Source organism: Tiliqua scincoides, chromosome 5 (genome assembly GCF_035046505.1).
Source record: "Tiliqua scincoides isolate rTilSci1 chromosome 5, rTilSci1.hap2, whole genome shotgun sequence".
Taxonomy (NCBI): Eukaryota; Metazoa; Chordata; class Lepidosauria; order Squamata; family Scincidae; genus Tiliqua; species Tiliqua scincoides.
In genome coordinates, this window is record NC_089825.1 from 70,482,114 (window position 1) to 70,509,721 (window position 27,608).

General features: G+C 42.1%; 1 protein-coding gene across 3 annotated transcripts in view; it reads left to right on the forward strand.

Moving 5' to 3' along the window:
• PTPN3 (protein tyrosine phosphatase non-receptor type 3) overlaps positions 1-27,608 on the forward strand; it is a 113,024-nt gene that overhangs the window by 74,312 nt on the left and 11,104 nt on the right. For all 3 annotated transcript variants that reach the window (XM_066627906.1, XM_066627907.1, XM_066627908.1), the window contains 9 exons: positions 2,904-2,975; positions 4,523-4,579; positions 5,513-5,669; positions 6,587-6,750; positions 13,324-13,414; positions 14,345-14,406; positions 18,161-18,307; positions 22,022-22,150; positions 24,932-25,077. In XM_066627906.1, coding sequence (XP_066484003.1) covers positions 2,904-2,975; positions 4,523-4,579; positions 5,513-5,669; positions 6,587-6,750; positions 13,324-13,414; positions 14,345-14,406; positions 18,161-18,307; positions 22,022-22,150; positions 24,932-25,077 — 1,025 coding nt within the window. The remainder of the gene's footprint in view (positions 1-2,903; positions 2,976-4,522; positions 4,580-5,512; positions 5,670-6,586; positions 6,751-13,323; positions 13,415-14,344; positions 14,407-18,160; positions 18,308-22,021; positions 22,151-24,931; positions 25,078-27,608) is intronic.

The following is a 27,608-nucleotide window of genomic DNA, read 5'->3' on the forward strand; positions in this document are numbered from 1 at the left end:
TGTGATTCATAAAGGCCATCGTAGTGGGAGTTCATGCCTTTTTAAATTCTTTTCAGTGCTCCTGAAGAAAGTCAGTCACGCTAAAACTTCCTGGGTTCATATATGGCATATAATTTGCAAAAAGTCAGCGCTTTTTGAAGTTTGTCTCCCAGCCTTTTTCCTTCATTATTGAATGTCTGCTTATAGAAGTTTTCTCTATTTACATTTTTGAATGCCTGAACATCTCTTAACATGTTCTTCATAATCTCTGTAGTTAATAGTAATGGTGTTATTAAAACAAAAACCTCTTACTAGAGAGTAAATTAATTTAAGGTACGATGTTAGTTTCATTTCATTGCATTATTGTATGGCATATCATGAGTAGGAACACATGTCAAAAGTGTCACTGTTGTGGGGGAAAATCTCTTCAACTGATGGCCACGACAGTCTCCTGTGCTTGCGGGAGAGTCATGGTGGTGGACCCCTGCCCTCATCCCAAAAAATTCTCCAGACAGTTGTGGGAAGATTGGAGCTCCATTACAGATCTGCACCATGGGAAATGGCCCTCACTCCAGCAAAGTGGAAGTATGGCAGCCAAGGGCATCACATCACTGTAAATGAGATACTTCTTCAAGGTTCTCCAAGTACACCCATTCGCTTTATTTATACCATCATAGCCACTCACCATGGGCCAGTCCTGTCTGGTACAGGGAGAAGGACTACACCTGCTACTATGGGCCTCTAGTCATCATTCTTGCCCAACACACAGGTAACAAGGGAGGCTGTTCCACAGTGTAGGTGACTTTTATTGAAACAAGAAGAACTTTGTGACATCACAGGCCTTGGTTTCACTGTCAGTACTTGCTTTTCCAGCTTGACATCAATAATAGCCCCATCCTTCTCCCCAGAGGGTTGTATCTAATTTACCTTTGCTTCTACCAGCACAAACAGCTCCTTTGGTTCTCCACCTCACAACTGACTCGTCCGCACTATATTGGTGTCAGCTAGTTCGGCATTAACCCAATCACACTGAACCTTAATGTTCATATCATTGATGTTGAAGTTGTGACAAACGGTGTCACCCACATTGACAATGAAATACCCATAAGACACCGTAATGCATCCAATGCATCACAATACAAGATTGGCATTGCCTCCCCTCATTCCAAAAAAATATCTAAGGACTTCCGTAAGTGCTTGGAATTCTGACATGTCAGACCAAAGGGTGCTTGCCATAGTCCAGATGAACTATGCCACTGAGTTCACTCACCTTCCATCAAGTGTATTTAGAGTCACCTAAGCAGATCAAGATAGATACACCTCTTCAAAATGGGGTTCCCCTCAGCCAACACTATCAGAGGTTCTCCTCAAAGTATTTCACAGTAGTAAAGAGAGACTGGAATTCTAAGAGATGTCAACACTTTTACAAGGCTAACAACATTTTGCATGATTGCCATATTGAACATCTTGACACTGCTTTTTGAGGCAGCCTGGTTCACAGGCATAGACTTGAAGATGCCTACATCCATAGCACAATTATAGCCTCTGCATCAAATATATCAGCAATTTCTAGTAGGAACCAAGCATTTCCAGTACTGAGTACTCTCCTTTGGCATTTCCATGGCACTGTGGATCGTCATGAAGTGTGCAGCTGTGGTCACAATACTTCTTTGACTTTGAGGGATCATGGTCTTTTCATAACTGAACAATTGGCTGATACTTTCATAATCCAAATAGCAACTCCTGAAACATTTGAACTTCACGCTGGCCCTACTAACATCTCTTAGCCTATACCTCAGTTAAAAGCTGGAACCTAGTGAAGCAACCGAGTTCCTAGGAGTCGTGCTGAATTCTGTGTGCTATCGGTTAAGCTTGACAGCTGATGTCTCAGTTGTGCAAGCTGTGCTGCAGAGTATCTGTTGCAATTGATCTGAATCAACCTCCAAAGCTAGCTAGTCTTCAGTAGATGTGACTGCACAGAGATCAAGAAGAAGAGGTTGTTCTATCTTATTCTTCAAGTGGTCCTCTATGTGGACAACCCACCCAACCATATTTTCTACAGGTCTCATTTTCCAAGGCCTGGCACTCTCTCTGAGGTTTGGAGTTGTTGCTTATAAAGAGAATTCGAATCAGAGTAGGCAATCCTCACAGGAACTAAAGGACTGGGCATTCTTCCTGCGCATTCCCACAAGCACAATGGCAGAAATGCTCTATAAAACTCTGGAAGCTGTTGTGGTCAACTATGTACAGAAGACAACGTTTCTTTATTGTTGTTTATATGAAATGTTCAAGAAGCATTATAACAGACAATCTGTTCCTTTATTGTTCTTTATATGAAATGTTCAAGAAGTATTCCAGCCTTTATCTTTCTACCAAAGGTTGAAAGAGGATCAGAATACTGTCTCCAAAAAATAGTTTTAGATGGTGCCTCAAATCTAAACCTCTAAGATGAAACAATGTATTTATTCTAAACTGTAAGAGGGCTATTAAATAATCACAGCACGTATAAGGCAAACATAGGTTGGGTTCAGACAACCTTCTCCTTTATCTACCTATGCATGATGGCCCATTTTGCACCCAAGGACACTGGCTGTCTCACATGTGTGGGTGTAACATTGAATAGAGTTACATGCATGAAGCCTAGTGTGTGAAGGTCCAGACCACATGGTCAGTTCTCAGACTGTGTTCTAAGATGCTGCCTATGCTCTTCAGGCTCTTGTATGTTGGGCTTTACATGTGTATATTATATTCATACATTGTGCTGACATAGATGTCCAGTGGAACAGATGATAGCATAGCCAATTTGTGGGGCAAAATTGGGGCACCCCCTCGCCCCACATACCTAGAGAGAATATCACCCAAATCAAGACACAGTGGTTGAATTTAGTTTGCTACACCATGTGCTTATTTTCAATGTCTTTCAGAACAATGATGGAAATTTGCTTTTGATACGCATCTTGCCTGATGAAAGTGGGAAATTTGGATTTAATCTGAAGGTAAATGAAACAGATAAAATGATACTGCTAATCAGTTGTAGTTTGAATGAAGTAATTCAGAAATGCTGCTTATATTTTGAATATAAAATTTTATTGATAAAGAGTAGCTGAATAATAATAATAATAATAACAGGTATTTATATACCGTCTTTCTTGGTCTTTATTCAAGACTTTATTCAAGGCGGTTTACATAGGCAGGCTTTTATTTAAATCCCTTATTAAATAGGGATTTTTACAATTTGAAAGAAGGTTCTTTCTTTCAAGACCCACTACATTCAAGGTGTTTCATTCCGATCTGGCTTCACATTCTGGCCTCCATCCTCCCATGCTCAGAGCAGATGGAATAGCTTGGCTTCAGCTTGTCAGCTGCTTCAAGGTCGCACGGTGCCGGTGGCCTCAAACCGGCGACCTTGTAGATGTTATCTTCAGGCAGACGGAGGCTCTAGACCAGACCTCCTGCCCTGGAGGAGGCAGGAGATGTGATCCCAAACCACATCTTTCTACCTGACTAAGGGCCCAGTCCTATCCAATTTTCCAGTACTGGTGCAGCCACAATACAGCTCCAAGGTAAGGGAATATTTGTTCCCTTAAGGAGGGACTCTGTGACTGCTGCCCCACCACAAGATGTGGTGCATGCCCCATTGGTACAGCTGCACCAGCACTGGAAAATTGAATAGGATTGGGCTCTTAGGCTGTAATTTGTTCAAAGAAGAGAGTAAAGAAACTATGGCCTAAAATAGGTAAAGATGTGATTCACAATTATTTAACTACTTTAAATGAATTTAAGACTCTGGGGTCTAGGATGCTCAAAGAAGTTGTGGAAGCTATCTCAGTGCCTCTAATAATGTCTGTGCAGCAGGACCCATCTTATCCTGAGAAGTCTGAAGACAAAAGAGGAGGGAGGCTCTGAGGACAGGAGGAAGGAATTGGTATCAAGAATCACACCTCCTGCAAGAGCCACAGAGAGGGCAGATAGATGGTCTCAAGTGACTAGATGTCAGGTGACACAGTCCTCCAGAGTCCTACAAGCGATGTTTCAAGATTCTAACACTACCAGCTAGCCAACTTCAAGTCAATACTTAACACCAGTGCAAATAATTAAGTGCTCTCTCTCTCTCTCTCTCTCTCTCTCTCTCTCTGAGCTTTTATAAAGGAAGGTGCTAACTGCTAAGAGCCAGCTTGGTGTTCTCAAGAAAAATCTTATCTCCTTGCCACTTATGATAGAGTGACAAGTTTGGTAGAGTGGAAGGAGGTTGTAAACCTATCTGGATTTTAGTATGGCTTTTGACAAGGTTCCCACAGCATCCTAGTAGTCGAGAAGTGGGCTAGATACTAGTTAGTACTAGATGCTAACATCAGGTAAATGTAGACAGGTGGACCTATGGCTGGCTAAGAAACAGTTTCTCATTGATGAATTCCTGCTGAAGCTTCTAAAGACCTCTTGGTATTTTTTTGGGAACACAGTTTGAAAGCCACTGTTTTGGATAATGTATTTATTACACAGTTAATCTCTTTATCTCAGCTATTTTTCTGGCATAATGTTTTAGGGTGGTATTGATCAGAAAATGCCTCTGGTGGTCTCCAAAATAATTCCAGGTTCCCCTGTAAGTATGACTTCTTGAACCTTGTTTTTGCATTTGTAGCAGAGTTAAGGGATTGAGGAAAAACTAATCTGGGCCTGATTTAGTTAAAGTTTCTCAATGGAAATACAAAAAATCTGTATGGGCCTCTTCGCCATTTTCTTTCTCATCTGAGATTAATAATACAAGTCGTATTGTCATATGAGTCATACAAGTCATATTGTCTACTACTGATAGAAAATAAGTCCAAAACTATTCTGAATTTGTAAATATTTAAGACGACAGAACTTTTCAGTTGTTCTTTGATGCAGAGTGAGAGATTAACAGTGCAACCCTATGTATGACTATGCATGTTCAGTCTAACTTACTCCCATGGAAATGTGTATAGGAGATACAGCATTATGGCATAATCCTTAGTGCTGCTGTGCCAGCATTAGCCATTGCAAAAGTGCCGTAAAGCACTTTGTGACGGAGTTACAGTTAGGCCCACTGGTGAGAGAGCCTGAGCATTTTGCCGTGTGCCAGCACAGCAGAGGATGCCTGCTGGAGCAGGTATGATCTGCGCTGAGTGAGGAGAGGAGGGTGGTGGAACAGGATTGGGGGAGGGCGGTGGATTGGGCCTAAGGGGGGCAGGATCAGCGGTACTGGCCTCATCCAAATCTGATTCACTGACACAGATCAACGCAGACTTGCACCAGCAGTATTGCTGGCGCAGGTCCAAGTTGCCCATATCAGTGGATAGGGCTTATCCCAGGACAAATGTCCCCATGCCCCAAGGAAACCTCCTGGCTGCTAAATTCCTCATGCTGATGCTACTGCATTGGTGTGGGGGAACTTAGGGTTGCCTGAATGCTAATCAATGAATGGATTGCTTTCATGACTGAAAAGAAAGTTCACATTCTTTTTTGGTTGTGTGTTTTGAAAATGCTGACAACATTTTCTTTGGTTTTTTGACAGTCTGATAAATGCACTCCAAAATTGATTGAAGGTGATCAGATAATATTAATCAATGGTCGGGACATCTCTGAGCACACACATGACCAAGTGGTGATGTTTATAAAAGCTAGCAGGGAGTCGCATACAAGAGAGCTTGTGCTTTTGATCAGGCGGAAAGGTAACTATGCTATGTCGATATTGCTGCTAAGACCTTGGTACAGTATTGTCAATTCCTGATAAGAACACATCTCTTGGATTTTGCAAGCTGTTTGAATCTTGAAATTTGCAATGATCCCAACTACAGCCTATCATTGATCGTAGCAATTCAGTATAAAAGAATTCCCATAGGAAAGCCTCAACTTTTTTGTATTTTTGTTGCAGACAGTTAAGATTTTGCCAGCACATTATATTATTATTTTGGTCTGATATATTCTTATCTTGATTTCACATTCAGCAGGTATTACAAAAAAAATTCTATTTTGGAATAGGTTTTGTGCACTCCTGAAAAATAAGTAGTTTTTCTATAAATCATATAACATAAATCTTTGAGTTACCACATTTCTATCCTATTCAAAAATCCAACAGTTATCTGTTTGAATAACATTAAAAATTCCCTTGTGTCATAATACAGGCATCCCACCCCCCATATACAGGCATATCCATGGGGGATATGTTCCCACACATACCCATGGATATAAAAACCACAGATAAAAGGGGACCATATACTTACTGTGGAGCCAAGCATTCATCTCTCTTGCACTGCAGCCTGTTATAGAATGGTAGAGGAGAAATGCAAGAAGCAGCCATCCGGAGTGCTAGAAGAGAGAGACTCTTGAGAATGCTAGCAGGAAGCTTCCTGCTTCTTATTAGTCTCCCTCCTCAAGTGTTCTGGCTGACTTCCTTGCGTTCCTCCTCTAGCACTCTATAACAAGTGGCCTAGCCTGCCTGGGACCCATATTTATAACTCTGAATGGGCCACTGCCAGAAAAGCAAAGTGGCTATTAACAAAACTGAATTCTATTTGAAACCTTATACATATTTTAAACCTTACCATTTGAAGACAAAATATTTTAAATTTACCTCTGTGTCTTTCAGTTGTCAGACCTCTTATTGAGAGTAAGTCAGAGGATGAAGCTGATAGCTTTAACTTGCCAGAAACAATTCCTCCCAGTTGTTCTGAATATGGTGAGACTTTAGAAGAGTCAATGGAACAACTGAAGAAAGGACTAGAAAGTGGAACAGTTCTTATTCAATTTGAGGTAAGCAGCTATCAGAATTGGACCCTTGGTTTGAATCTGTACCTGACTCAGATCCAGAAGAGGTTGTCAGACTCTGCCTTAGTTTCCTGGCTGTTCTTCTCTCCCAGCTAACCCTTCTCTCTGGCTGTCTGCTGATTCTGTTGCTAATATTGCTCCAAAAATGGAATTCAGAACCCAGAGTCTCATTTAAGCACCTTCTCTTTGACAAGTGCAGTAGCAGACCTCCCAAACCACCTTCGTAAGTCATAACTTCTACTTGCTATCTAGATTTTCTAAGCAACCTTCCCTCCCCCCCCCCCCCAAAATAAGGAATTTCAGTTGCAGCATATAATCCAAATGCTGTGGCACTGGATTTCTTTTTTTTAATGGTACTGGAGTACAATCTTATGTTTCTAAAATATATGTTCTTAATGCAGAAAAATGAACATTTCATGCAGTAAGTTGCAGTAATTCTTATTTTGAAGTGACTTATTTAAATCTATACCTCCCCAAACATGTCAACAGGAAACAAAAATGTAAAAGCAGCCATTTAATTAACGGTTTTAATGTTTAGCAGTGTAGCCTGGCCAATTACATAATGTCATCATTTAATTTTAATTTACCAATATCTTCTGATTACTCAAAATAATTTTCTTTACCTTTTGACAATTCTTATAAAGTCCTGTTAACTTTAACATGCAAAATATGTTGTAACTGTTCGAAATGCATAAACTAGGTTTTTCCGACATAAGCATTTCTGTGTTCTCCTGTTAAACTGAAAATTTTTATTGAGTGGTGCATTTTAGCACTGGAATACAACTAGCCTTTTAGCAGTTCTGTTAGGGTGCAAATCCTAACCTGTGTTGGAACAGGCAGGCTGATTGGCCTGCTCTATATTCAGTGTAGCTTTGGTGCAGCCCGGGTCACAACTCTGAGTAAGTGGATTTTAGTGTCTTTACCCTTAGCAACAGCACAGGTAGCTTCATGGGGCTACCTGGATCAGCACCTGCAATTTTGTGGGTGCAAATCCAAGCGACCTGAGTAATGCTGCTCAGGCTGGGGACAAGGTTGGGATTTGGCCTGCACCACTGCAGCTGATCCTACCCCCCTCCCAGGCCCAATCTTCTCACCGGGGTGCTCTCTCCTCTGCCATGAAACACCCCCTCCCCCCTCTCTGTTCCTCCCTCCCTCCTAACCTTTTCCACCCCCTGTGCCAGCCTGTCTGGGCCAGCTCAAGGCACGTATGTATGTAAGGCACGTATGTGGGCCCTAGCGCTGGTGGAGAGCTGGTGCTATCTCTGGCATAATCCTATAGAGTAGCCACAAGCTATCCTGAAATGTATGCATAAATATTTATTTAAGTGATTTGTATCCCACGTTTCTCTTTGAATAATTGGAACGCTTAGGGTGGTGTACGTATAGTTGGGAAAATAGTGAAATGCAAAATAGCAATGAAATAAAAAGTGTAACGATCATAATCATGTAGTACTGTGGAATTAAAAGAAACACTGAAACACAACACAGACATATATTTCTAGGAGATTAAAAATACATGTGTGCATCCCTTAATGACGGGGGCACAGTCATCAAGTAACACCCGACACTAAAGGATACCTCTGAAGTTGAGGGGAGCTATGCTCTGAGCCTCAGAGACTCAGAATAATTTTTTCAGCCAAAAAATAGCAACTTCCAACTTCCTCAGGAAACTAGTGACTTTTTTTGCCTTATAAGGCATTCGGAGGCCCAGGTATCACATGTATCTGAATGTGCTACAAATGTAAGGCTTATTTATTTTCACTAGTGTTTAGACATTTTTATCTTTTTCCAAAGTCTCAGTAGACATATTTCATTGTCTCTTTGAGGTTAGGAAATTGCATTGAAGTCAGATTGGTCTGTGCCTTTTAGAGACTTTTTCCCCATGGATTTAAACTCTCCCTGCAGAGACCTGTCATTTGGCATGCTTGCCCTGTTTCTACTTACTCTGTTATTAAACATTTTTTGTCTTGTAAGGAACTCCTAGCATTTTGACTACAAAAAGAGCAGGCAGGGTTCTTGGATGAATTAGAAAGGTTTCTCTAGCTGGAATGTAGAATAAGATGGCTGGTTTAGAGGATTAAGGGCCCAATCTAGGGAGAGTCCAACATGAGCTACCCAAATCCCAAACAAGAAGGGACCAGACACAGATGAGCATTAAAACTTCAATATTCTTTATTCACTCAACCCAAGAAGACAAGGTAAGGACAAGGGCAGGGAAGGAATAAATAATCATGACAAGATATGTTTGACAAGGTAAGTCACTAAATCCCAACCCTCTCCCTTTTCCCTTATAATCACCTCCTCCAGCTAGACCCAAGCAATGCCTGTTCAATCCTGTTCCTGAAGGACCCGAGGCAAGGAAATGACACTGTCAGGGAGCCCTGATCTCAAGAGAGCTGCACACGCTATAGACCAGGGGTGTCAAACTCATTTCATATCGAGAGCTGAATAGGATTTGTCTTGCCTGCTTAGGGCCGGAAGTGATGTCATTAGACTGGTCATAACCAAAAATAAACACTTTTTCTCACTTAGGAACTCATTAGCTGCAAATGACAGAAGAGAAAACATGTAAATCTTGATCATATTTCAAGGTAAGGGACAGTCCAATTTTCATGTGGACTTCCCTTTCAGCAGTAACACCTCAGCACTGCTCAGAAACTGAGAGCCTGAGAGCTGGATAAAATGCTTTCGCGGGCTGCATCGGGCCCCCGGGCCTTATGTTTGACACTCCTGGTATAGACTGAGGCTGCACACAGTACACTAGAATTTTGCATGTGGCCCGCAAATCTCTGCATGTGGCCCTCTAATGTTACAAGTTCTCAGTCAGGTCCTTCCGGCCCCTTTCTCTGCCCAGCAACTGGCAGAGTTCACTCAAGGGTTAACAACTTTGTTTCAGTCTAGCTAAAAGTCAAAAGGGGACGTCTTCTGGCCAATCAGAACGATAGTAATATTAACTATTAAAATTCTCCCACAGCAGTATCATTTGTAAAAGGATTTGTTGTGGATTTTTTGAGATACAGGAGATCAGTGATGCAGATTCTAGTTGCCATGGAGCTGAGAGAGGTGGCTGGAAGTGACAGTTGGAACTATTAACCTTTGGACAGACTTTCTCAAAGGGTGTCTGGCAGCTGCAAAGCGACAGGCACTAAGAAGGCACTTTGTGATGATAGAAGGGGAAGTTGTCTGTTGGGTTAGTCAAGACTTTGAACCGCTTATGTTAGGAGCCTGAGGGTGGAAAGAGAATTCTGAAGGTGTATTGGAAGCAGTGGGATGAGAATTGGTTATTAATGTGGTAATGCATTTTTAATAGCTGACAGCAATGTTTAATGATGACGTGATATGGATCATTTGTTCTTTAGAGGCTAAATAGAGCTGTGCAGCATTGTACATGATGGACTCTTGGTTCCTTGTAATTGAGCACAAATGACAACTATCTTGTTGTGAGAGAGGTCTAAATTCCTTCCTTCCCTCCCAGTACCCAGATCTTATCTTAAATTATAGGCTGATTCAGATGACACTTTCAAATTCTAATTGACCTCACATGATTAAGGGCATGCGCTGTCATGATTCACAAGTGTTTTGGCTGCTCTCCTCACATCATGTCCAGTTTGAGTAATTGTTTGAGCGAGCAGTACAGACAAACAGTCCCATACACTAATTAAACAAACTAATCTGGATGCAAAGAGAAGAACCAGGATGTGAATATGCATGTCCTTAATTGTATGGAGCTAGTTCAGACTTGGATGTATCTTCCAGACAAAATGTGTGCCTTTTAAAATTAAATATTTTTTCCATGATGACAGTGTACAACCACTATTGGCTAAGGTGCTGGTTTTGACCTTTAAAGCCCTTCATGGTTTGGGTCTAGGTTATCTGAGGGACCACCTTCTCCCATATTTTCTGGCCCACCCTCTTAGATCATCCTGCAAGTGGGCTGCAGGGGCTTTCCTGCAAGTGCCAACTTTCTCCCAAGTTAGGGGAGTGGTGGCACGGGGGCAGGCCTTCTCGGTAGTGGCACCACAATTATGGAACTCCTTAGCAGGGGAATTAAGATAGCATTTCAGTGAGGGCTGAAAACCTTTTTGTTTCATCTGGCTGATGGGTTGTCGGCCTCCCCAAAAAGTCTATTGATTTTATTTTATTTATTTATTTTTGAAGTTTTTTTCATTGTTTTTATAAATAGTATTTTTTTCCTATAAATTGTAAGCCACCTTGGGCATCTGCTCTGGGAGGGTCTAACCAAAGAGATGGACTCCAGACAGTTTTGGGTGCATTTCAGACTCCTCAGCCAGGTTCCCCAAGCCTCTGCCTGCCGGTACCAGAAATAACTGCCTACATTTCAGTTAGGTGTGCAGTGCTATGGCTATAGCTGATGGCATTTCAAAGGGAAGCCAGTAGGAGGCTGGGGTATGAACCCAGTTATAGGAGTGAGGATATGGAATGAATTGCTGATAGAAGCACCCCCCAATATGTTTCTGCTGCTCCTGAAGATACCTGAAACACTGGAGCAAACCCAAACCCCCCCCCCCCACTCAGGCTCATGACACACCTCTGTTCTTTTGAAAATGCTTTGCAAACAGAAGGTTTTTGGAAAAGGAAGTAGACAGCTCAATGCTAGACTTGTAACCAGTGGCGTAACTAGCGAGGGATGGGGGAGTGATACCACAAATGACCCAACATAGCTAACATTGCGGAGGTTAGTGGTAACCCCATCATGCTATATACCGTTGGATGCGGAATTTCGAGCAGAATGCAACGCAAAACACCAGGGTAAAATACAGTATCTCCTTTCCATCAAATGTTATGGCCAAAAAACCGGAAACCAAAAAATGCATGGAGCCCTATAGAAAGTAAAGCCGAGCCATATCATGCGTTTACTTGCGATTAGGTGAACTTGCCTTAGTGTGTCGGAAAGGGCAGGCTGAGAGGAATCCAACGACACCAGAATGGTTCCTATTCAATGAAAGCAGTCTCCAAAAAACATCCAAGAAGGAAGTCCCTCCTTCCAAGCACACAAATGTATTGAGCCCTATGGAAAGCAAATGTAAGCCACACAGTTGCGTTTACACGCGTATAAGCAACTGTGCCTTGGCTGCTGGTCAAGTCAGGCCAAAGGGAATGCAAGGCTAGCTGCATGGTCCAGATCTGATAAAAGTAGAGCTAAACAAATGCTCCAGAAGGCAGGACCCCCCCCCCCAGAATAAAACAGGCTTCAGCTGGTAAGGTGGGCACTGGGGAGGGCTGAAAATCTCACTGATATCTTTGTGGGGGGGGGGTATGGCAGGCAGGCTACAGAGAAAATTCACTTGGTGAAACAGGGCTGGCTTCCCCTTTAATCTGTTTTTCTTTAATTTAATTATTTATAATTATTTTATTTTGCCTAATGATGTCACTTCCAGCCATGACATCACTTCCGGTGGGTCCTGGACAGATTGCCGTTCTGAAAAGTGGGTCCCAGTATTAAAAGTTTGGGAACCACTGCCTTAACTCAAAACAGGCCAATGAGACATCGGGGGGGGGGGGGGTGACGACACTCTAGTGACAAATTCTGGAAATCATGGCTTTTAGAAATAATACCATCATGTTATATACCATTTGATGCGGAATTTCATCCATTGCTTGTGGGGAAATATTCACTGCAGTTATTTTCTGGCCATTTATTTATTTATTTATTACTCATTTCATGTCATGACTATTACTATCTCTGTCTTACCTACCTCACAGAGTTATTGTGAAGACAAAATAAAGGAAGGAACCATGTGCACCACCCTGAGCTGCTTAGAGGAAGGGTGTTATAAAAATGTGAATCAATCAATTAATTAATAATATAATTAATAATGATAAATAATTACATAAATAATTAATTATGTTGTGCGGGGTGACAAAAATTTATGGGCCCCGGTTGTCAAATGACCTAGCTACGCTTCTGCTTGTAGCTACTAGAGGAACACTAGAAGAGGCAACAGCAAGAACCCCAACAGGATGAGGACTGCAGAAGTAGGCAGATAGCAAGAACACTATACTCTGTTTCCTGTTAGGGTTCTCTCTGTTGCCTCCTCTAGGATTCTTCTAGCAGTTACGCGTTTAGCTGTCTGCCTGCTTCCTTTATAATATAATATAATATAATATACAGTATTTATATACCGCCTTTCTTGGTCTTTATTCAAGACTTTATTCAAGGCGGTTTACACAGGCAGGCTTATTAAATCCACGCAGGGATTTTTACAAATTGAAAGAAGGTTCTCTCTTTCAAGAACCACCACATTCAAGATGTTACACTCCGATCTGGTTTTTTTAACATTCTGGCCAAAAAGTTTCCATTTGCAATGCTTTGGCAAATGAAGAGAAGAAGATGACGGGGAGGGGGGAGATTTGAGAACTGCAGATAAGTGAAGCCATGGATTTGGGACCTGCAGATACAGGTTTTAAGGTCCATAGGTTGGTAATGGGCTGTTAGCTTGTGCCATTGTAAAATAATTTCCCCAATATTAATCATAATTGAATTTAATCCTTATTCTTCCCCTATTATTACTAAAATAGTGTCTCATTTTCTTTCAGCAACTTTATAGAAAGAAGCCAGGATTAGCTATTACCTGTGCAAAACTACCTCAAAATATGGACAAAAATCGATACAAAGATGTTCTACCATGTGAGTATTAATGATGGGTTGGATCAAAGGAATTGTTGAGCAGATGGAAAATAACTGCTAGTGCTTGTGCAACTGCTTGCGCAAACATTTGCTAAACAAAAGAGCGTCTTTAGATGTGGTGTCACTGTTCTCATGCAACGTTGCAGCACGAAGTAGAAAACAGTCTTTTCCGAGAATGGAAGACAGCTTCCTTGTGCTGAAGAGCACCTTGGAATCTAATCCAGTATATCTTTACAAATTACATTATCCATTTGTCAATTGTGTATGTACAGTGGACTCTCCCTGGGTTCTGTATTGGCGAATTTAACCATCTGCAAATACAGAAGATCCACATGGGTGCCTTTAGAGCAGTGTTTCTCAGACTGTGGATCAGGACCCACTAGGTGGGTTGCAAACCAATTTCAGGTGAGTCCCCATTCATTTCAATATTTTATTTTTAATATATTGGAACTTGATGCTACGATAGTATGTGACTGCATTTTGGGAAATGTTACAGATCTGTACTTTTAACAGGCTACTATGTATATGCTTTTAACAATGATAGTAAATGGGAATTCTGGGTAAGTGTGGGTAGGATTGCAGCCTCGGATTGTTAAAAATTTTCCTGCTTGATGATGGGTGGGAATAGAACCCGTGGGTGGGATACAGAACCCGTGGAGAGTCCACTGTACATACAAAATGTCTCTGATTTTCCGAGACAACTTCCACTTTGAAGTAGTTTTCAGAACTTCTGCGGGCCATTCTGACGCCTGTAGAGGCCAATAGAGTGGGTTGCCAGCCCATCATGACCCAGGGGAAGCCTCCAGAGATTCTAGGTAAGTAATTGTGCAGGCTTCAGGAATGGACCTCAGCATGTGCAGAATTCCTTATCATGATGTGGGGAGAATGCTAAATTATGCAATGTAACAGTTGTTTGTTTCCTTCCATCAGATGATATCACCCGAGTAATATTACAAGGAAATGAAGATTATATAAATGCCAATTATGTGAATGTAAGTGATAGACTTGGTTTTTTATAACCCATCTTGTTTAAAATAGATGATTACCTATTACGAAGTTTAGTAGTAGACTAAACTTTTAGACTTTTTTGTTATCTAAACACTTATATTCCAACTTTTAGCTTCTGGAGGCCCCCAAGGCAGCATGCAGCAAAAATGTATAATACAATGTACAATACAAATACAATAAAAATTCACAAATTCAAAATAATATGCATTTTAAAGAACAAAAAATATACTTTAAAATGCATATATAACAGACCGAGTCCAAACCACAGCCCCACTGAATAGAACTGGAACTGAGAAGCAACAAGAAAACCAAAAAGCATAGTACAAGAGGGAGTGCAAACTAACAAAATACGTGCTTTAACAAAAAGCAAACAACCAGTAAGGTGGTCTGGAGGCCACAATTTAAAAAATTCTGTCACAACTACTAAGTGTTCTGTCCCCCGGTTTCAGAAGAGGGAACCAATGTTGGTTCACATGGAACAAATGTGAAGAAAAATGAGTGGGATGATTCATATGGGTCAGATGGTCCTTCAGCTATCCTGGTCCCAGGCCACTGAAAGTTTTAAAGGTTCTAACCAATACCTGGAATCACATTGGTAGTTAATGACAATGGTACAAAAAGGGAGTGATATGTTCCCAAACACAGGTCCCACCTAAAATCTGTGCTGCAGTATTTTATGCTGTTGAAACTTCTGTACGCTCTTTAAGGCTACCTCCATTTTGGACACGTTGCAGGAATTCAACATAACTTTAACTAAAAGGCATCTGTTATACAAGACCAGATCCAGGAGCACTCCCAAACTGAGAACCTGTTCAGGGAAGTACTATTCCATCCAGAACAGACTGAACACTCAGGTTTAAGTCAGCTCTCTTACTAACAGTTTCTGTCTTATCTGGATTCATTCACAGGTAATTCACCTCCATTTGATCATTGTATTAACCTTAACAGCAGTGGTTCCTAAACTCTCTGGGAGTTTGGGAACTGCTGTAAGTTCCTGCAGGGGAGGGACGAAGGCAGCAACGTGATCACTATGTTTGTGCTGCTGCCAGGGGCAAAAGGGTTCTTTAAAAAAACTTACCTGAGGCAGAGCTGGCCTCTGGGAGCCTCTGCAGGGCTTCCCATGCCTGGAAACTGCCAAAAATGGTAAAAAAAAAATTGTCACTTTGAGTTTTGTGACAAAACCAGAAGTGGCTGTCGTTTACTATTTTTGGCAATTTGCAGGTGCAGGGAGCCCTACAGAGGGGTCTGCAGGCCAGCACTGCCTCAAGTAAGTTAAAAAAAAAAAAAGCAACCTTTTTTGCCTCTGGCAGCAGTGCAATTATAGTGATCACATTGCTGCCTTTACCTTCGCCCCACCCCTTAAAGGTGCAGAGGCAGGGCTTCCTGGGCAACGTCCCAGTTTGGGAACCTCTGTTTTACAGTCTCCTTACAATCAGATAAAAAAGAGGTAGAAATAAATGTCATTGGCATGCTGATGATGCATCATTCAAAACTACTGAACAACCTTTACCTGTGGTTGCATGTAGTATTATGATGTAGGTGTTGAGCAGCAGGGGACATAATATGAAACACTGTAACCCCATAGGTCAGAAGCCAAGGGGTTTAACCTTTTTACAAGTGCCGCCACCCAAGGAGGTCTGGGGGGCGGCTGCAAGAAATAGGGCTTTCTTGGTAGTGGCACCAACATTATGGAACTCCCTTCCCCTTGACTTGAGAATGGCTCCCTCTCTTGAGAGTTTCCGGCGAGGCCTGAAGACACTGCTGTTTACACAAGCTTTCTGATTCTTTGGCCTTTTTAACATTTTTTACACATTTTGTAGTTTCTACAGGCCTGATTCCTCTGTAACTTGCTCTTTTGTACTCTTTTTATTCTGTCTCTTAATCTGACTACTGTATTTTAAGGTCGCTGTTAATGTGTTTTTAATGTTTTTATCTGCTATTTGTCTTAATTTATGTTTTTAAATGTGTTTTTTATATGTTGTTAGCTGCCCTGGGTCCCTTTAGGGAGAAGGGCGGGATATAAATAAAGTTTATTATTATTATTATTATTATTATTATTATTATTATTATTATTATTATTATTATTAACTGTACTGACTCTCAACATCACCTTCTGGAACTTGCTCTCCAGGAAGGAGTGGCGCCAGTGCAGAGTGGTGCCCCCCAACTCCTGTCCAGCAAGGTGACCCATAAGGATACCATAGCATAGTCAATAGTATTAAAAACCACTGAAGGATCACCAGAATCAACAAGAACACATTATTTCTGTCTAGTTCCCAGCATAAGTCCTTCATCACAGTGACCAAGGCAGTTTCAGTTTTGAAACTAGGTTAAAACCCAAACTGATAAGGATTTGGAAAATTGGTTTCAGTCAGGAAAGACTGGAGTGCGGTCATCAGCACCTACTCCAAATAGCAAGTTAGATTCAAGTCTGTGGTTACCTAGATTGGTAAGATCTAAAATGGGCTTCTTCAGTGAAGGTCTTACATCAGACTGTTTCAAGGCTGATGGGACCGCGTCCTCTATTAAGAAGGTATTCACAGTCTTCACCATCAAGTTTATCAGACCGCCCCCAAACTATGTTTTGGTTTTGCAAATCATTGTAGCAAGGCAAACCTAGGTGATGGTATGAGTGAGGATCCATTCATTGTAAATCACTGCACATAATAATTTACCACACAGGGTGGCTTGCCATGTCAATGCAATTTCATGTACTCTTCATAATAATTACATTTCATGTGATGCAAGCATGTAACTTTCATTAAATATAGCAGAACTATAACGAAATATAATCCCCCTGCTAACTGGATAAGAGGCACTTTTTCAAGTGGGTGCTCCTCTTTTATTTAGCAGAGGGAGAGTAACTGGCCCTCTTCACCCCAGCAGTGTCTTTTCTAGTGACTGTCTGCCAGTTGTCTCTTGCATCTGTTTAGATTGTGAACCTTCTTGGGACAGGGAGTCATTAGATAATTGATTTTTCTCTGTAAACCGCTTTGTGAACTTTCTGCTGAAAAGCAGTATATAAATACTGTTGTTGTTGATGATGATGATGATGATGATGATGATGATGATGATGATGATAATAAATTGTATTACCAATTTTATTTGTATGAACTTTGATTCAGATCTGATCTAGTGATCTGATTACATATGTTAATAGGATAATCAGTGATTACAGGTTAAGTCTCATTTTTCACAGGTTTCCATTCCCAGAACTCACGTGGATGGCAAAAATCGCATTCAAGCAAATCCATTTAAAAAACTGCCTTGCTGACCTTTGTGATATAAGACAGAGTAATTAGGCAGACAATTCATCAATCAGTCTCCCTTCAGGCACTTAGAAATGCTTCACTCCCAGGCATGGACCCCTCACTTCACCCAGAGTGCAGTGTTGGGGAAAAAATGCAAAGTGATTATTTTTCTTTCATGTGCTCAGGGGGAAGGGAGGGCTCATTTGCCTCAGAGTGAAGCTGTTCTGAGTGCCTGGAAAGAGAATGATTGATGGATTGTCAGTTGGCTGCCCTCTCTTTCATTAACGAGGCTATTATTAAATGACTTTTTTCCTTTAATTTAAAGGGCTCTTTTTATCTCTGTGAGATAAAACCATGGGTGAAAAATCTGTTGATAATTAGGTTATACCTGTACTTGCAATTCTTTGTGATCAACTTGTATTTAGTAATCACCCTTCAAAGTATTTTCTTGTAAATGTAAACTCTATGGCTTTCTTTCTCCTGATAGATGGCAATTCCTCCTGATGGCCCTGTGAACAAATACATTGCCACTCAAGGCCCCCTTCCGCACACGTGTGCACATTTCTGGCAGGCTGTTTGGGATCACAGATTATCATTGATTATCATGTTGACAACCCTTACAGAACGAGGACGGGTATGTAGGGCAGGAATGGGATGGAAGAGTGGGGTGGGTGAGGTGTGTGAGAGTATGAGAGGCGAAACACAGAGTTGGAAGGGGCCTTCAAAGTTAATCTCATTCAATGCCCTTCCCTCTGTAATTGATTCCATTGTTTTAGATTATGGTTCACCTTAAGGGAGCCATTTCTTGTTTTGCTTTTCTCTGTACACTGCTTTGTGAACTTGTTGAAACTTATTTTTGGTTGTTTAATATGGCTAAAATAATCAAACTTAACAGCTGAGTTAAAGACAAGCTAAAAATTGAACTTAAAGCGTTAATATGCATTGAAAAGAGTAAAAAAAAAAGGTTTTTGTTTTGACCTTAACTAGCTTAGGGCGCAGTCCAAACCTGCGCTGGAGCAGGCAAACCAGGAGGATTGCACTGCATCCAACGCGGGTTCGTTGGCTGCAGCGGCTCAGCCAGGAGCGAGGGGAAGCTGTTCCCCTTACTCCTGGGTAAGGGCAGCTGGCCCCAATGGGTCTCCTTGGACCTGCACCACCTCTGGAGGTGGTGCAAGTCCGAGGAGAGTGTAGAGGCTCAAAGCTGCTCTGTTCTACCCAGGGACGGGGGTTGGGATTCAGCATAACTGCCAGGTTCCAGCCCTCCCTCTGGCTCCCCGCATGCCCACCTCCGGGGCTGCCCATCACCCACCCTTCCCCTGCCCAGAAACGCCCGCCTCCTCCCCCCATGCCTACCTTCGCTGCTTGTGTTGGCGCAGGTTGGCATCTGGATGCGCCTATGCAGCTTCCTCCCACAGAGGCATAAACATGCTTTACGGTGCATAACTGCTGGTTAGGATTGCACCCTTAGTGATAGGAGTTTTAAAAAGTTGTTTTGAGTGCTGTTTTTATTGTTCCCATAGTTTTTATTAGGTCCCTCTTTTGGTCCCACATTTTGACCTGAATGTACTCTAAAATAGACCTGCATATGGAGTATGAACCCTGGCCTTTGTTCCTTACTTGAAAAAAACAATGTTGATAATTGGCTCACATAGCTAACATGATTGTACAGAATGAATTTTCGAAGAGTCTACATGCCTCTTTGTACATGGTGGTAATAAATATGAATGAGAGCAAGTACATTGCTATAGGACAGAGATTCTCAAACTGTGTGTCGTGACCCACTTGGTGGGTCGCGATTGAATTTCTGGTGGGTTATAAGAACAGCCCCACTGGATCAGGCCATAGGCCCATCTAGTCCAGCTTCCTGTATCTCACAGTGGCCCACCAAATGCCCCAGCGAGCACACCAGATAAGAGATCTGCATCCTGGTGTCCTCCCTTGCATCTGGCATTCTGATACACAGCCCATTTCTAAAATCAGAAGGTTGCACATACACATCTTGGCTTGTAACCTGTAATGGATTTTACCTCCAGAAACATGTCCAATCCCCTTTTAAAGGCATCCAGGCCTGATGCCGTCACCACATCCTGTGGCAAGGAGTTCCACAGACCAACCACACGCTGAGTAAAGAAATATTTTCTTTTGTCTGTCCTGACTCTCCCAACACTCAATTTTAGTAGATGTCCCCTGGTTCTGATGTTATCTGAGAGTGTAAAGAGCATCTCTCTGTCGACTTTATCCTTCCCGTGCATAATTTTGTATGTCTCAATCATACACCCCCCTCAGGTGTCTCTTTTCTAGGCTGAAGAGGCCCAAACGCCGTAGCCTTTCCTCATAAGGAAGGTGCCCCAGCCCAGTAATCATCTTAGTCACTCTCTTTTGCACCTTTTCCATTTCCACTATGTCTTTTTTGAGATGCTGCGATCAGCACCTGGACACAGTACTCCAGGTGTGGCTAGGGTCGTGATAAGATGGCAGCCGCCATCTTGAAAAAGGGCAAAATGAAGTTGGCGGTGCCATTTTGAAAAAGGGCAGACCTGGGCAGTGCCATTTTGAAAAAGGACAAAGTGACCCAGGGAGAGCCATTTTTGAGAAAGGGCAAGTAGACCCAGGGGGAGCCATTTTGGGACAGGGCAAACAAATCCTTGGGAAGCTATTTTAGGCTTCCAGGCACAGAAAAAGCAAACACAAAGAGCGGCTTGCACATGCACAGGGCATGCAGCATGCCACTTTTCCTCTGTGAGTGTGCTGCTGCCCAGCCCCATTCAAAGGAGAGGAGAGGAGAGCCTGCTTGGAGATTTTCAGGTGAGTGCTCCCTCATTCTTGGGGAATGCAGGTTCCCTCTGTTTGGCTAACCTTAGGCAGGTGAGAGGGAGAGTGGAAAAGCGCCCTGGAGTGGGGACCATGGGTGGCAGCTTCATTGCCCACACTCTGCTGCCACGCGTTCAGCCAGGCGAGAGGGAGTGTGGAGAGGCCAGGACAAGCGAGCGCTCCCAATATAGCTACCCCACTGTTTGGCTCCTTTTAGCAGCTGGGAGGAGAACAGTAGGGCATCCCTATCTTTCCAGCTGTGAGGGGGATGCTCCATGGCCCTGCCCCACACTTCTCTGATGCACACCATTAAAAGTAGTCAAACAGATATGATACATCTCTCCAAGTGCCTTGGTCATCTCTTCTGCACTGAACATATGTCTGAGAAGCTAGAGACAGGAGGTTGGACTAGATGACCTTTTAGGTCATTCCATGATTTTGTTGATGGGGTTTCAGTGGGCTGAAAGTAAGCACTAAGCATATGTCTGAGAAGCTACAGATGGGGGTGGACGATGACCTCTTATGTCCCTTCCAGTTCCATGATTTTGGTTAACTTTAGGTTTGTATGTGAAATTAACTGAAAGTAAAGTCAGTGTATGTGGCAGAGAAGCATTTGGAATCTTCACGGTAGTTTGTGAAATGGGGGGTGCATTACTGATGATGGGAATGGTGGTGACTGTCCTGGCAGCTGAGTGATTTCAAAGCCCACAAGGCTCACTCCTTGCTTGTATCTCTGGTTCAATCTTCAGAGAATGACAGCTCTGCCATGGTCTTTCACCAATTTTGCTTTATTGTTGCCAGCTGACAGTTCTGGCATATACTTAAAACTTCCTACTTCTTAGTGGTGGTTTTACAGATGCAGGTTGTTAAACTTTCATATTTATTCCTGGAAGCATTAAGATATTCAGTAGAAATGGATAATTGCTTTTAAAATATAAACACCAGAACTTTTCAGAGCACAGAATCATGTCATTAATTTTGCGAACTCAGGAGCCCTGACTTCCACATTGCCCTATGCACACCCAAACACTGTTTCACTTGCTGGAATCCTTGTCTCCAAAGCACCATGACCCAGGCTAGTTCCAAGGAGTGAGTAATAAGATTTAAGGACCTTTCCTTTTGGAGAATATCACAAAGCTACATTAAATGATGTTCCCAACTTAACACATTGGGCAGTAAGAAGGGCTCACTTCTGGTATGGTACAATGGTAGCGGGGGTGGGGGAAGAATTGGAAAAAGCTTCTGAGCTGGAATATTTTCTCTTATCATTTACAGTTTGAATTCCTAGGTAAGAACAGTGATGTCACTTCCTGTTTGATGAAATCACTTCCGGCTCTGATATCACAGTGATGTCACTTCCTGCTTGATGATGTCACTTCCTGCCATGACATCACTTCTAGGTTGATGACATCACTTCCGGTGGGTCCCAGACAGATTGTCATTCTCAGAAGTGGGTCCCGGGCTGAAAAGGATGAGAACCACTGCTATAGGAGGTTTAGATGCTACAGAATATTGCATTACTTTTTTTCTTTTTTAGACAAAATGCCATCATTATTGGCCTGATCCTCCAGACATCATGGAGTATGGCAACTTTCGTGTCAAGTGTCGATCTGAAGATTGCACTGTTGCCTATGTGTTCAGAGAAATGGTTATTATAAATATTGAAGTAAGTGATTTTTATTCTGGCGCTAGAAACTCTCTCTCTCTCTCTCTCTCTCTCTCACACACACACATACACACACACACACACACACACACACACACACTCGCTCTCTCTCTCTCTCTCTCTCTCTAAATAAGCACTTACCTTATGGTGCATTTAAAAATAAACTTCCTAGGAAGCCCTTTGGAATTGCATTTTTTTTTTTTGTAATAACCAGAAAATTAGCTTGACCAGATTTGTATATCTGTGAGATAGGCTACCTTACTACTCAGGCCACATTCTCCTTACAACAATAATTGCACATAAGTTTTAATATACATTTTTTAACTAAAGGCTCATTCCAACAATATTTCCGTCCTACATGTCAGATCAGGAATAGAACTCAGGTGCTTTTCTGTGCCACTAGTGCATCTTCATACATATACAAGCATGCACCGCAAAATATGACTTCACTGATCGTTCTGATATTCTTATGTTTTTCGTACCCATATTTGTTTGAATGAGAAATTTCCTGTCCCAGGTCTTCAACTCTATGTGCAATGTGATAGTTTAGGGGATTGAGTGACCCAGATCTGCTCCTGATTTCACTGTGTATAAAAATGACTGAAAAAAGGCCGTAACTTAAGCATTCAAAGATGCTAAAGGGAGGCAGGTATTGATATGTGATTGCATCTCTTCTTGGGCAGTGATCAGATTGCTAAGATAACAAACAGACTACCTAACTTCTCAGACTGGCTAGCAGTGTATAGGGTTTTGTTAGAACTCTTGTCAAGTTAGAACTCTTGACAAGAACTCTTGTTAGAACTCAACTTTTGTTGAGTCTTGTCAAGAAGAAACATTATTTACAGAAAAAAGAAGAATGTCGTGCATCGCTCCACTTCACAGACAGACAGAGACTGAGAACAGTGTGTTCTTGAGGTACAAACAAAGCACTAAGATTTCTTACTTTTGTTGGGGACAAAATGACCATATTGGGACCGGTCCTGTCCAACTTTCCAGTGCTGATGCAACTGCAATGCAACCTTGAGGTAAGGGAACAAACATTCCCTTGCCTTGAGGAGGCTTCTGTGACTGCCCCCCCAATGCAGCATACACCCGATTGGCACAGTTGCATCAGTGCTGGGAAGTTGGATAGGATTGGGCCCGTAGTTCTGGCCTTGACCATTCAGGAACAACTGTGCATGCAGGAGGACTCTCAGGTTGCAAACCTGCTGTTTCAGAGGGCATGCTACTCCATCCAGAGCAAGTTGTAGATCTAATTTGTGCATCTACACAAATGTGTGTCTTCCAGATGAGGAGGACATCTGTCTTGTCAAGATTTAATTTCAGTTTATTAGCCCTCACTATTAGTGTTCAGTTCCACAGTATTAGTACTGTGGAAGTGAATCACAAGGGATATGGAATAGGTTACCAGTGGCCCTTGGATTAGAATTTTTTAACACTATTTTTTTAACAAATGAATTTAGGAACAATTTGGTATTTTAAAATAATGAGCTTCTGTAGAAAACATCCATGGCACAGTTTCACTTACTTGATGGGTATGAGGAACTTGGAAAGCATTCAGATAAGAACTTAACCAGAAGACAGATTTTCAGTAGGGATACAGTGACTGTTAAGAGAGCTGGTAGGAGGACAGAGAGAGAAAATGGGTCTGGAGGCCTGAAAAATTTCATTTCAAAAACTGGATTGCATAAATAGTAAACTGATGTTTTTGACCACAAACCAATTTATGGCTTCTTTTTATAATTTTTAAACTGACAATTGCATAATTACCATTTGAAATGTGTTTTTCTTTTATATATATATATAATTATTATTTTATTTTATTTATTTATTACAGATACAGGTGAGGAAAATGGGTTAGACATGGGGCTGGGACTACATAGGTTACACAGGGGGGTATTGGCCATAGATTACAACATACATTGTTCCAAAAAAAGAAATAAAAAACGACTAAAAAGAAAAATAGTCATCAATGCAGAAGCCATATTTGTCAGTATAAAAATTTGGATTTATCTAAACAATTAATATTGTTTAACTAAAATTATCTATCCAATCATAAAAAGGCTTCCAATATCTTCTTACTCTACCTAAATCTCTCTCTCTCTCTCTCTCTTTCATTCTTTCTGTTAAAACTTCCATTTCAAAAATTTTACCTATTAAATTTTCTCTAGTTGGAATGTCTGTAGATTTCCACTTTTGTGCATACAATATTCTTGTGGCTGTAGCAATAGGTACAATAAGGTATATTGGTCTTTAATTTCTGATATCACATTTAGGGGGAATATTTCCAATTTGAATGGTAATACACAATTCAATATCTCTTGCAACAATTTATGTATCATTTTCCAATATTTTTTTGCTTTTTCGCAGGTCCACCACATATGATAAAAAGTTCCCTCAACCTCTTTACATTTCCAGCATTTGTTTGATAAGCCAGAATACATTTTTGCTAATTTCTCTGGAGTTAAATACCATCTATAAAACATTTTATATAAATTCTCTTTAAAAGATACCGCTTTAGTTATCTTAATATTTATATTCCAAATTTGTTTCCAGTCATCAATCGGTATATTATATCCAAAATTTTTTGCAGAGCACACCATTGCATCTTTAACTGTCGCATCCTCCATTCTTATCTCAAGGAGAAAATTGTACATTTTTTAATATATTTCCCCTCATCAATCAAAAATATTTTTATTGAAACTTATAAAACATGTTTTTCTATGATTTTGTTTTATATGAATGTTGATTTTAAGTTATGCCTCTTTCATATTATTTCAGACAGAGGAAGAACATATAGTCACACATCTCCAGTATGTTGCTTGGCCTGATCATGGTGTTCCTGATGATTCCACAGACTTTTTGGAATTTGTGACTTATGTGAGATCAAAGAGAGTAGAAAATGAGCCAGTTCTTGTTCATTGCAGGTATTGCTTAAATTATACAGATAACTCTTTGGAACAATGGTCTGTGATCATTCTGGAATCGTTGCTTTGCTTGTGTTGAATATGTTTACTTTAGGGCTCAGTCAACATTTTTCTCACCTAGAAACTTGCTCATTTTTTTTGAATGTGATTGGAGTGTGTGTTTAAAGTTACCTTGTTGTTTTAAAATATAGCAAAGCTTATAAGATGAACTCTCCGGGACCAAACTTTATGTAGGCTCTCATCTAATGCTCGTCAACCACTGCCAGAAGGATCCCAAGCAAAGCATGAAGCCAATAGTCATCCTTCACTGTTTCCCACCACAAACTTGTTATTTTGTGGCATACTGCCTCCATGCATGAAAGGGGAGATTTGAACTTACCTGTGAATTCTCTTTTCTGTGGACTCCATGGCGGGATCAGTTTTCCTAAGGTGGGTAACTCTTCCTCTCAGGATAGGCGGGGTCAGGCAAAAGCTTCCTGAGTGGAGGGGCTCCCCCTTGCTCCCCAGACTAAGAAAGCATAGAGGAAAGCCCACTCCACGCACAGCAGTGATGTCTCTCTCAATTCGTAGACTGCAAAATCATCAGAAGGAATCTGCATAAGAAATCTCCAGGAAGGAATATAGAAAGAAGTACATGGGAAAGGAGAGCCTCTGTTTTCTGGAAGGAAGAGGTCCTATCTAGGTAAAGCTTGGAGGCACAACGAACTTGTGTCACTCACACTTCTTGGAATGGGAAGGGTTAGGGCAGAAGGAAGGTAAAACAACCTCCTCAGACCAGTGGAAGATGGAATTAAACTTGGGAAGGAAGGAGGGATCAGGAAGGAGAACCGCCTGGTCCTTGTGGATCTGGCACAAGCCCTTGGAGGAGGAAAGGACTACTATCTCCGAAATTATTCTAGCTGACACAATACCCACTAGAAAACTGTCTTGTAAGTAGGTAACTTTAGAGGGCAGGTGGCCAGAGGTCCGAAGGGAGGTCTAGAGAGGGCAGGACAAGGTTGAGATCCCAGGAGGGACTCTTGACAATGGGAGGAGGATTAAGAAAGGAAACCCCCTTGATAAACTTTCTAACATGGACGCCAGGCATGAGGCAACCCAAAATAGAGGCAATGGCAGAGGTCTGCCTCTTGAGAGTAGAGGTGCTAAAGCCCTTGTCCAGGCCAACCTGGAGAAAATCTAAGAAATCCTTAACTGGCCCAGGAAAGATACCCTGGGGCACACACCATTGTGACGGTGCCTGCCAGGTGTAACTATAGACCTTGTTGGTGGAAGGCCGTCTGATAGTAGGGTTTGAAGCACCAACTCTGAGTACCCTAGCCTGGTGAATCTGCACTGCTCAACCTCCAGGCAGCTAGATGTAGCATCTGCAGCTGGGGATGTAGCATGGGGCCTTAGACAGGGAGATCTGGTCTCAGAGGAAGTCAGAAGGGAGGAGAGAGGGACATCTCCACAAGGTCTGGGAACCAGGGACGATGAGGCCGGGGGGGGGCCATCAAAGGACCCCCGCTGCTTCTGCTCTGATCTTGTGGACCACTCTCGGGAGAAACTTGACCCAAAAGGTCAAGGTGTAGAGGTTGTCTCATGGTCACTGTAAGTGGAGAGCATTCATGCCCAATGACTGGACAGCGCCCCCTGCTGAAGAAACATGGTAGTTGACTGTTCAGATGACATGAGAATAGGTCCATGCAAAATGGGCTGAATCGCTCTTGAAGCATGCAAAAGACCTGGTAACTGAGCTGCCATTCTGACTGATCAATGTCCTTTCGGCTGAGCCAGCCAGCCATCACGTTGTCAACTCCTGGGATATACTGTGCCCTGATGGAAAAGAGGTTCTTTTCAGCCCAGAGAAAGAGAGCTTGTGTCTGGGCTTACTGAGACTTTGACGGTTGATGTGAACTCTGGCCATGATGTTGTTGGTGTATATGCTAACATGTTTGTGGCCCTCAGGAAGGGAGTGAAGGACTTCAGCACCAGAAAGATAGTTCAGAGCTCCAGGAATTTGATGCTTTGCCTTGCCTCTGCTGGAGATCACCTGCCCTGGACTGTCTCGTCTTCCCAGTGTGCTCCCCAGCCAAGTAGACTGGCATCGGTGTGCATGATTGTGTGATGAGACACCAGGATCGGAGACCCCTGGCTCAGTCTGTGTGGATGCAGCTACCTGTGAGGGTCTCTCTGAGTCTCCTAGTCCAATATGACAAGCTTGTTTCTCTGGGAGGCTATGTGATCTTGGAAGAAAAACAGCAGATGTTGGAGAGCTCTGGCTCTGAATCTGGCCCAGGGAATTATATCTTAGCAGGATGTCAGCATCCCCAGGAGACACACCAACATCAGGACGTCCTGGTGGGTAGACTGCAAGGTGGAAGAGGCAAGTTGGAAAATCTTGTTTTGACGCTCCTGAGACAAGAAGATCTGATGAAGGCGAGTGTCTATTATTGCCCCCAGGTGGAGAAGGGACTGGGAAGGGATCAGGTGGATCTTGTCCTGGTTGACAACAAGTTCATAGAGAGTCAGACACTGGATGGTGCAAGAGC